We start from the raw sequence: 11,060 nt of genomic DNA on the forward strand, positions 1-11,060 counted from the left end.
CACACACACACACACACACACACACACACACACACACACACACACACACACACACTCTCCTTAGTCCGAGGGGCATTTCGTGGCTCAGTGTGGAGTTAACGTGGCCAGCAGGTGGGCTAGCAGAGTGCAGAGCAGCAGGGTGGCCGTGGTAAGGTGCAGGGAAGAGGCGGCGTTGCAGTCCTTGCCGGCCTCGCAGCGGGGGGATTGGCACAGTAACCCTTTAAACTCTGGAGGACAGATGCACTTCTGGCTCTGGAAACATGTTCCTCCGTTCTGGCACAGGAGCATCTCCTCGTCGCAAACGTTAGCTGTGAGCGGAGACGAAGGCAGACAGAGAGAGTAGCAAAGGGAGAAGTATAGGGAGAAGGAGTGGTAAGGAGAATGAGAGAGAAGTCAGGAATAAAGACGGCACGGCAAAGTGACAGATTGACAGGCAGTAAAAGGATAGAGGGGGAGTAAAGAGCATAAAGAAGAAAGAAAGATGTATGGCAAAGAGAAAGACAGGTGAGGGAAGATAAGGAGGGGCAATGTTAGAAAAAGAAACAGAGATGCAGGGGTAGGAGAAGAATTCAGGGCAGAAGGAACAAAGAAAAGAAAGCAGGAGGAAGGAACGAGGCAAGATAAATTCTCCGGTCTTTGCCTCAGGGACAACAACAGGTAACACCTGCCTTCTTCTTTTTTTTTTTTTGCAATTCTTTTCTCTGTCTGCTTTTCTTACGTCTGCACTTTCTCAGGGTCAAGTCAAAATCATTGTCTCAAACACAGCAGAAAATCCACTGCATTTGTGATATTTGTTAAGTAATGATTGGAGGAACAAATGGCATCGTTAAAACACTATAAAAGGCATTAGGAAAACCACAGAGGTAGTTGCACTGCAAAAGATACTTAACCTAAAAATGTACTCAGAGAAAATAGAGGGGAGGATCAGGCTTCCATGACAGGAAATAATTACATTGAGCTAACATGTTTTATTACACCAACGATAATAGGCTCCGTTGCATTGGAGTATTTGGAGTAAGATGTCAACGCTAAAGTGGAGTAATATGTCCCATATTGTAGTAAATAAACCCACAGTCAAAATAAATGTACGCCTGTGGAGGTGTGGTCTGTGTGTGTGTGTGTAGGGTCTATGTGAGACTGAGGCCCCTCACTATGGTAGATGGTAGAGGAAGGCGATTCCCTGTAATGGGGTTAAGGAGTGATAGAGTCATCAATTAAAGGAGCAGCTGATGCTGCTAATGAGCTACATGATCTATTCCCCCCTGAGTAAAGATCACGTCGGGAGATGCACAGGCTACACAGTAAGTGGCACAGTGCACCTGCAAACGTCCTGGAAACCTACAACATTTGTTCATGGCTGGATTTATCAGACATGAACCCAGAGAAAACTCTGCCTCCTTATACTCACAGTAACAGCCTTGTTTCCAGTAGTATCCTGGCAGACAGTCGTCACACTTGGCCCCCGTGGCACCGTCTTTACACTGGCAGAAGCCTGTGCCGTTACATCGGTCATGAACCGAACCCATCTGGTTGCAGTTACACTCTGGGGAAAAAAAAAAAGAGATGGAGGCATTTAGAATAAAGATTTGACCAAGAGTTGAAATGAGTTCAGCCAAATATGTGCACATTTGTATTCAGACGTGATTTGTTTTTTGTGTCGATGCTTTTCAGAGCTGCAGCACTGTGTAAGATGAAGTTCGTCCGAAGTACAGAGAAATCCCAAGATGCTGCAGAGATTCAGACCTGAAATTTTCGGCCCTTTTCAGCCATCAATATTCTTGTTTTGCACACCATGCACCTCATGGTGAAAAGGATGCAAAGTGTTTTTTCTATAAAACTCACAGATAATGTGATACGTGTAATAGTGTCTTGACTAAAAAAACTACTGTGATGTAGTAAAACAAGTTACATTTTGGATGTTATCCCCGAGATTTGATCCCACAGACTGTAAACAAACTGTCCCAAGGATTCTAAGAGGCTAACGTTTGCCGTTGGCTTCCTAATAACGGCACCTATCGCAAAGCCTACCACACTGGGAAGACGGGTGTCAGATGTTTGGGAAACTAATACTATCTAAACATAACTGCAAGTTCTTTTTTTCGCAGAATATCTCCTTTATATAATATTATATAATAAAACAAATTCAGGCTTGGGCAAACTTCATATGATTCAAATGGCCTATAAATCACCACAAACTAATGTTTACTTTCAGAAACACCATGAGCTCTGCTCCCTACCAATCACAGTAACTTGAAAACCGAGGGTTAGTAAACTTGACAAACTAGCAATAGTACGCTAGGTTTAAAAAATGACCCAACAGAAAAACCCAGCGCAGTGTTGCCAACAGCACGAGCTCCAAAAGTTTCTAAATCGAGCAAGAATGTTGCCAAGTTGGCAACACTGACAGTTTGTCCCTTCAGGCCTCCTTTCAACGCCTCTCCCCCAAAATGATCATTTTGAAAGTAAACGTTTCCTAATGAACAAAGACATTCATTTCTTTAGACTGAATGAAATGATATGATGGTCTCATTACAATCCTGTGACAGCTAGAGATGCAGGATATTTCGTTTTTATTTTTGCAGAGCATTTGATTTATTGATTACCAAACATAGCGTCAACACAAGATGACATTGGATTTGTTCCATTATTCATATAAATTACACTTATTTCTGCAAGTGGTTATCATTACAAATGCATATATTTCTAGAAGCTGACTGATATCCAGATCAGTGGTAGCAGATCAGAGATGGTAAAAAAAGTGCACAGCTGCGTATTTGCTTTGCATCTGTCTGTCGGTTGACCAGAGTTTCTCTTATGATCTGATGTAAGCCAGTAGCTTAAGCTAAACCCACGATCAAATTAACTCATTTATAATAAAATTATAAAATATTCATAGAAATGAAACGCATTACACAACCAACGCCATGCGGTTGGTATCCGTGTGTTTGTGGGTCATGTGCATTAATATTGGGATTGTATGTGAGCCACTGAGGGAATGTGTAGCTGTGTAAAATGTCTGTGCAAATGCATTAATGCTTGAGAGGGCATGGTTTCTTGCTCTGGAGATGCCTGGTGCGAACGAATTTCTTTTGCCATGCTCGGTGTGCCAGTGTGGTGCCAGACGAGCTAATGGGGCCTCCTCTGTGCCGACTCCAAGGCCTGTTTGCGCCCCAACCGCCACAAGTTTAACCCTCCGACCCCCTGCAGTCCACCTGCAGATGGATTGCTTTAAGGGTGCTTGAGGGTGTTTGCATCAGTATTAGTCGAACAATGTTGGACTTCTAAACCATTTTTACACATACTGTACAGTAGCACTACGCTGAACTATTATTACCTTTTATAAAGTTGCTATTGTGAATATTTTAGCAAACAGGTGCCTTTTTTACAAATCCAGCAGAAATGGAGCAACATTAGCGAATCATGTTTCTTGCCACCTGACACAAGGAAGTGTAATATTTACCCTCATTTTAGCTCTAGTTTAATCGCCACCAACACGAAACATCTGTGTTTTTAGCTGCTACATGCACCACTGTGTTCACCATCCCACCACTGACCAGATAGAGTACAGTGGGTTTTTAGAGCTAGTTTTCTGAAAACGGCTGCCTGCAACCAAAAAAGTTGAAAAAAAATTGTGGGCTGTAAAACCAAAACAATGTCAAGTTTTACTCACTTTTCAGCCGATGTGGACAAACACACTCATCTTGAATCTGACATATCTTTAAAGTTATAGTTGTATCTTTTCAAAGCATGTGTTAAGAGAGCCAATGCAACAAATTGTGTTTTGTAAAAGCGTCTGAAAAGCAGCTGCTTGGTTGAAAATATATGTGATAACATTTTATAATTTTTTTAAATATAAAAAATATGTAGTTGCTTGTATTTTAAAGCAACAACGCCTTCTGTCAATCACACACAACACACACACACACACGCCGTCCTCTACGCACTCCTTCTTTCCCCCTGCACACTGACCGATGCAGACGCTCTCATCATCCAGTTCGGCAGAGGCGTTGCGGAAGTATCCCAGTCTGCAGTGTTGGCAGTTCTGGCCCCTGGTGTTGTGCTTGCAGCTGACGCACGTGACGATGTTCAGGTAGTCGATGTAGCTGCAGCGGTTGGAGTGGCTGTAGCACTCACAGTCTGAAAGAAGGAGACATGTTTGAGTTCCTTTACTAGAGGAAGATAATTATACATGTTCATGATGTCAAAGTCAATACTTGGGATGGGGTAGTACCCTTGTAAGCATGCTCATGGGATTCTTCAGTGACCGGTGGAAGTGATAAATGACTTGCATTAACAGATGTGTCTGATGGCTTTAGTTTTAGACGTCAGTGAACAAATGAATGGCTCTGAGTGTGTTTTATGACTTGCCTTTCTGACTCTATATTGGTTCAATAAAGACAGACCACTCCCTCTCCATTACTACACTCACAGGTTTGCTGAGTCTTCTTCGCTGGGCTGCACTGATTACTGATGGGAATTCCACTATCCTGTGTGTGTGTGTGTGTGTGTGCATGCTTGTTTGTGTATATGTGTGCAGGTGTTTGAGTACAGGTGTGTTAAATGTGTCTGGGAGTTTAATTGCATTACCAGATGAGTAGATTATATGCCCAAGAATCATAACCAAGGGAGTTTGAGGTGAGTGATACGGTACAGTAGTTGTTTTCAGACTGCACCCGACACCATAAAATCGGTCTGACACCACTTAACTGATGGAAAACCTCCACTGCGTCTCCTCTCTTTCACTGTTTGTTCTTCATTTCCACAGTCTTAAATTCTCTTCCATAAGGCGCTGCACAATCAGAGCTCTTTATTAAATTTTCCCTTTGTAATTCATGAATTATCTGTGAGGATTTGATTAATCTTCATGCTCATACGCTTGATAAATTAAGACTTTATCCATATTTCACACCCTAAAACCAAAGCTAAAAAAAAAGACGCTGCAGAGAATGGTGTTTTGTATAATTTTTCCACAGAGGGAGAAATGAAAGCCTGATATAATTTACTCTAGGATCTGCATTGTGCAGAGGGGTACAGCAAGTGTTGCTCTACATTCTCACTAGTATCTTGGCTGAGGCTGGTAGCTAATTAAGGTTTTATTAAGCTTTAGAAGTTGCCTGCAATAGTGCGCTGCAAGGCATCACTGTCCTCTAAAGAGGCGTTTACCAGGCATGTTTATGCAAATACACATTTAAATGCACATTAAAAAGTCTGAGTTTAGCTGTTTAATCAGCCGTCACATTATTATTTTATTATTGTTTGGTTGATGATGCTAGCTGAAATATTAATGAGCTGGTTTAAAAGGAAACCAGCGAGTGCAGCGCCATAAAGTGCCTCTCTCAGCACTGAGGAAACCATGCTAGCGGTGGGGGAAGAACTGCCTGATTAAATATAAATGCCCAATTACGCCACAGACTAGAGATGCAATGGGACATTGTTCCACAAATTACCGTTAGGAGTCAAGATGCTGCTTTATTTCTGTTTATCAATTGTGAATGGTTCACGGTGAGAGATGGTTACATTGACAGAAATGAAGAGAGCTGCCTACATCAAAGAGTCTTTAAGGGTGAAGGAATAATGGCACATTTTGCTAACAAGCATACTTTCTAAAATCAATGAACAGGAATGTCAAAGTCTGCGTTTGTTTGATGGTTTAATATGAATTTAAAGTCTAAATACTTACCTTGATCATGCACATAAAGCAAAAACACGACCAAGAGGGAGTTGCATAGGGAAGAGAGGGAGCAAAATGAAAAACACAAGACATGCAATGAAAGGAATTTTCCCACAGGTTGCTGCTTGAAAAAACAGCATCCACACTTAAGTGAAATGAGAGTTTACAATCGCTGATCTGAACCAGAGGATTTAACCAAGCTCGAGTCTCCTGTCTGTATTTTCAGACCAGGTCTCTTACCTCTGAAATCATTGTATATGATCCCATACAAGTGTCTGGCCTGGGGCTCTCCAGAGATCAAGAGTTTCAGGAGCCCTTGAGGGATGAAGGAGTCTTTGTTTAAGATTTATCTCCACGTCATTTACGGTGCTCTACAGCTCTATACCTTCACACAGCTGGGGCAGGTATAGGTGGGCATCAGTACTTCAGAGAGGTGCTATGGATTAGGTGGATGGGATTCCCACTAGACTCTACCTTAAAGAAGGGGGTTGCTTTGTTCTATAAAGCTGACATAATCTTCACCTAGTGCAGTGTTTCTTAACTGGAGGCACAGAACCCAAAAGTCATCCTCAAGATTTTCTTAGTTTGTCTTCACATGATCCAGAGTTTTCAAGTCAAGTCCTATTTGTCAGCTCAATATTTGACTGTTAATATCTGGGGTGGACTAGAAGCTGATGTTTTAAAGGGAGTCATTTTCAAAATGCTCCAAAAAGATGAACTTGTAAGTTCTGTCCTGACCTTGGAAACTCCCCAACACGAACTTTTGTGGTGAGATAAGTAGCTGTTCGCGGGCTTTTGATTGTTTCCCCAACCCCTGATTCCAAGGTCAAGAATGAACTCTTGAACTCACCTTTTACCACGATATAGACTATACGTCTTAAAGTGCTCTAAAAACAGTTTGAACGTAACGTTTGGCACGGTTTGTCTTAAAGATATTCCAAGTGGATTCCATTTTCTTAAACATTTTTTGGGGAAAATCATATAGACCCATTAAACTTTACAGCCTTAAGTGAATAAGATTGATACAAATGTCAGTTTGTAGATTAACCAAGAAAAGGATGATTAACTCTGGGCTCAAATGATTCAAATCACCACATTTAATGGAGCTATAACTGCAATACTGTGTCACCTATTAATCTCATCAGGATATATTTTGGGTCCCAATTAGCAAACGGTTATGAATCACTGTGTTATCTCAACACATGTTCTACCTTTCCTTTTCTCTCTTTCTCTCTCTTCTCTCTCTTCATCTTCTCTCCCAGGAGTGTGTTTGTGGGTCTCATGACTCCTTCTTTCCCACTCAGGTTTGTGGTGCACTACAAAGGAGCAACAACTTGCAAATCAATCTATATTGACGTAGCGCAGATCATCGCAGGCTGTTTTACCAAACGACGACAACAACATCTAATGATTTGTGAGAAACCGTTGATAATATAGATCCTATTCACATATAATGTAATCGACTAAAAGACTAAGGATTCTTCTGGGTATTTAGCACAATAAAAAGTTCTCTTTTCTTTTAAAAGTATCATGCAATTGCTCTTACTATCTATAGTCACTTTAACAGACCGGACTTTAAACTTAAAAACAAATTATTTTGAATGCAAAAACAACATTCTGTCTTTCAAGAGCATTTTCCATGTGAAGTTCATTTTGCCTCATAGCGTATGTTGACTGACAGGGTATCACGTAGCTAGAGACAAATTTAGATACATTTGTTGTTCCCAGTTTCTGTTTTCACTGTGAGCTACCAAGTTTAATTCACAATGAGTTTTTGCATACTTGCTGCACCACAAACAATCTACAGGAGCATTGCCACCACTACATATAAAAGAGATGCCACTCTTTTCACCTTTTCTTTCTTTATGCTTGTGCTGATATTGTGGGGAAAGTGTGTCTACTGCATACTTACTTCACTACAGATACACTGCAGTATATAAAACTACAAGACCATTGCTACCACTACATATAAACGATACCTTGCCCGTGCCCAGATGAGGTTGTTGATTTGTGGCCATGGATCTCATGTCCGTGTCCTTCAGACATGTGGGAAACTGTCAAACCACAATCATCATAAACATAACAAGCAAAAGGATCATAGGATCATATGATTGTATATGCTATTTTTCTCAGCAACCTAAATAAGCAATGTATATTTGTGTGTTTTTTTTACTTGGTTCTACTGTCCTTTTCTTGATCTGATCTTGAGTCTCGGATAAAAATATTTTGCGTCTCATGTGCGTGTCCATGAGACTCATGCTCATGTTCCTCAGGCTTGTGGGAGACTGCCCGAGATCATTGTCAACAAAAGAAACAAAAACAAAGATACATTTCTGCTTTTTTCAGGGGCTCATTTTAGTTTAGACAGCTGAAGGTGTATCTTCTATTTACTGTGCTAAAGGTCAACTATAGTATATAAAACTACCAGAACATTGCCACCACTACATGTAAAAGATATCCTCTCAGCTTTTCTTTCCTCCGCCTCCCATTCCCCCCGTGCCTAAATGAGGTAGTTGTTTTGTGGTCATTAGTCTCATGTAAGTGGCCATGAGCCTCCTGTACGTTTTCCCTCAGGCTCGTGGGACACACAACACATTTTATTAGAATTACTACAGTATGCACAAAAGATTCAACTTTTCGTTCAGCTTTTTTCCCCTCCCCGTGCCCAGATGAAGTTGTTATTTTGTGGCCATGAGTGTCATGTTCGTGTCCATGAGTTGCCAAGTTTAACTCGTAGTAAAAGTGTATCCACTGCATATTTATAGATACCACTACAGGTCAACAACAGTACATAGAAGGATATACCTTCATGCTTGTCCTCCCTTTTGGTCCCGTGCCCAGATGAAGTTGTTGTTTTGTGGCCATTGGTCTCACGAACGTGGCCATTGGTCTCACGAACGTGGCCATTGGTCTCACGAACGTGGCCATTGGTCTCACGAACGTGGCCATTGGTCTCACGAACGTGGCCATTGGTCTCACGAACGTGGCCATTGATCTCACGAAGGTGGCCATTGATCTCACGAACGTGGCCATTGGTCTCTTGTACGTGGCCATTGGTCTCTTGTACGTGGCCATTGGTCTCTTGWACGTGGCCGCGAGTCTCTTGAACGTGGCCATTGGTCTCTTGAACGTGGCCATTGGTCTCACGAACGTGGCCATTGGTCTCTTGTATGTGGCCGCGAGTCTCTTGAACGTGGCTATTGGTCTCTTGAACGTGGCCATTGGTCTCTTGTACGTGGCCATTGGTCTCTTGTACGTGGCCATTGGTCTCTTGAACGTGGCCATTGGTCTCTTGAACGTGGCCATAGGTCTCTTGAACGTGGCCATTGGTCTCTTGAACGTGGCCATTGGTCTCTTGAACGTGGCCATTGGTCTCTTGAACGTGGCCATTGGTCTCTTGTACGTGGCCATTGGTCTCTTGAACGTGGCCGTGAGTCTCTTGAACGTGGCCGTGAGTCTCTTGAACATGAGTCTCTTGAACGTGGCCGTGAGTCTCTTGAACGTGGCCGTGAGTCTCTTGTACGTGGCCGTGAGTCTCTTGTACGTGAGTCTCTTGTACGTGGCCGTGAGTCTCTTGTACATGAGTCTCTTGTACGTGGTCGTGAGTCTCTTGTACATGAGTCTCTTGTACGTGGCCGTGAGTCTCTTGTACATGAGTCTCTTGAACGTGGCCACGAGTCTCTTGAACGTGTACACGAGTCTCTTGTACGTGGCCGCGAGCCTCTTGCACGTGGCCGCGAGCCTCTTGGACGTGCCCGCGGGTCTCTTGGACGTGCCCGCGGGTCTCTTGGACGTGGCCTCGGGTCTCTTGGACGTGGCCGCGGGTCTCTTGGACGTGGCCGTGGGTCACCTCTACGGCACCATGTGTCTCATGTCTGTGTCCCTCAGATGTGTGGGAAACTGAAACGCCACAATTGCGATTGAAATAACAAGCAAAAACGCATCATAAGGTAGATTTTAAATGCTGTTTTCTTTGTATCTTAAACAACCAATAAACCATATCTGTCTATGAACATATTTCTCTTGATACCAAATTTAGATTTAGCAGTATAACTATCATGTCACTGAAGAGACAAATTTAGATTCTTGTTTTTGCCTTGTTGTTCGAGTGACAACAATTTGTGAAAGTTTATCTCCTGTAAATTTTCACTTCTACACTTTTCTACAGTTAGTTAAAACCACTACAGTATATACAAAAACATACCTTCACCGTATCCAGATGAGGTTGTTTTGCGACCATGAGTCTCATATACATGTCCCTCCGAATTGTGGGAGACTGAAACACGACAATTGTCATTGAAATAATAAGCAAAAATCTAGATACACTTTGCTGTTTCCAGTTTTGCTGCAAGTAGCCAAGTCTTAATTGTGGTGAAAGGTTGTCTACTGCATATTTCCATCACTACAAGCAAACTACAGTATACCTGCTATCACTACATAGAATATACCTGTTGTTTCAGCTTTTCTGGCCTTATGCTCCTGCTTCTCCCTTTCTTCCCCGTGTCCAGATGAGGTGGTTGTTTTGTGGCCATGAGTCTCATGTGCGTGCCCCTCAGACATGTGGGGGACTGACACACCGCAATCATCACTGACATAACAAGCAAAAATATGAGGTGTATTTTTTACGAGAAGATTGCCACCGCTACATATAAAAACTATACCTTTCCTTTCAGCTTTTCTTTCCTTATGATCCTTTTTCTCTCCGAGCCCAGATGAGGTTGTGGTTTTGTGGCTATGAGCCTCGTGTATGTGTCCCTCGGACTTGTGCCGAACTGAAACACCACAATCATCATTAATGAATGAAGCAAATGCCAGCAAGCAACCAAAAAGGTAGATGCTTTTCTATTTCTAATTAAATTTTTTGCTGTCAGTTGCCAACGTGGGGAAGGATTATCTACTGCATGTTTCCTCTACTATAGGTTGAGTTCAGTTGGCTACAGCTGACTTTACAGTACATAAAAGGATCTACCTTTATGCTCTTACTCACTTTTATCCCCGTGCCCAAATAAGGTTGTTGTTTTTTGGCCGCGAGTCTCTTGCACGTGGCCGCGGGTCTCTTGCACGTGGCCGCGGGTCTCTTGCACGTGGCCGCGGGTCTCTTGCACGTGGCCGCGGGTCTCTTGCACGTGGCCGCGGGTCTCTTGCACGTAGCCGTGGGTCTCTTGCACCTGGCCTTGGGTCTCTTGCACCTGGCCTTGGGTCTCTTGCACGTGGCCTTGGGTCTCTTGCACGTGGCCGCGGGTCTCTTGCACCTGGCCGCGGGGCTCTTGCACGTGGCCGCGGGGCTCTTGCACGTGGCCGCGGGTCTCTTGCACGTGGCCGCGGGGCTCTTGCACCTGGCCGCGGGGCTCTTGCACCTGGCCGCGGGTCTCTTGCACGTGGCCGCGGG

The 11,060-nt window shown here is 43.2% G+C and overlaps 1 protein-coding gene across 1 annotated transcript in view; it reads right to left on the reverse strand.

Moving 5' to 3' along the window:
- Positions 1 to 6: 6 nt before the first annotated feature.
- ntng2b (netrin g2b) overlaps positions 7 to 11,060 on the reverse strand; it is a 54,748-nt gene continuing 43,694 nt past the window's right edge. Inside the window, 3 exon segments of the mRNA XM_031859865.1 lie at positions 7 to 308; positions 1,409 to 1,543; positions 3,970 to 4,137. Of these exon segments, the coding sequence (XP_031715725.1) occupies positions 85 to 308; positions 1,409 to 1,543; positions 3,970 to 4,137 (527 nt within the window). The 3' untranslated portion in view covers positions 7 to 84.

The sequence above is a fragment of the Anarrhichthys ocellatus genome, unplaced genomic scaffold (assembly GCF_004355925.1).
Source record: "Anarrhichthys ocellatus isolate YVR2014 unplaced genomic scaffold, GSC_Weel_1.0 scaffold23, whole genome shotgun sequence".
NCBI classification, from domain to species: Eukaryota; Metazoa; Chordata; class Actinopteri; order Perciformes; family Anarhichadidae; genus Anarrhichthys; species Anarrhichthys ocellatus.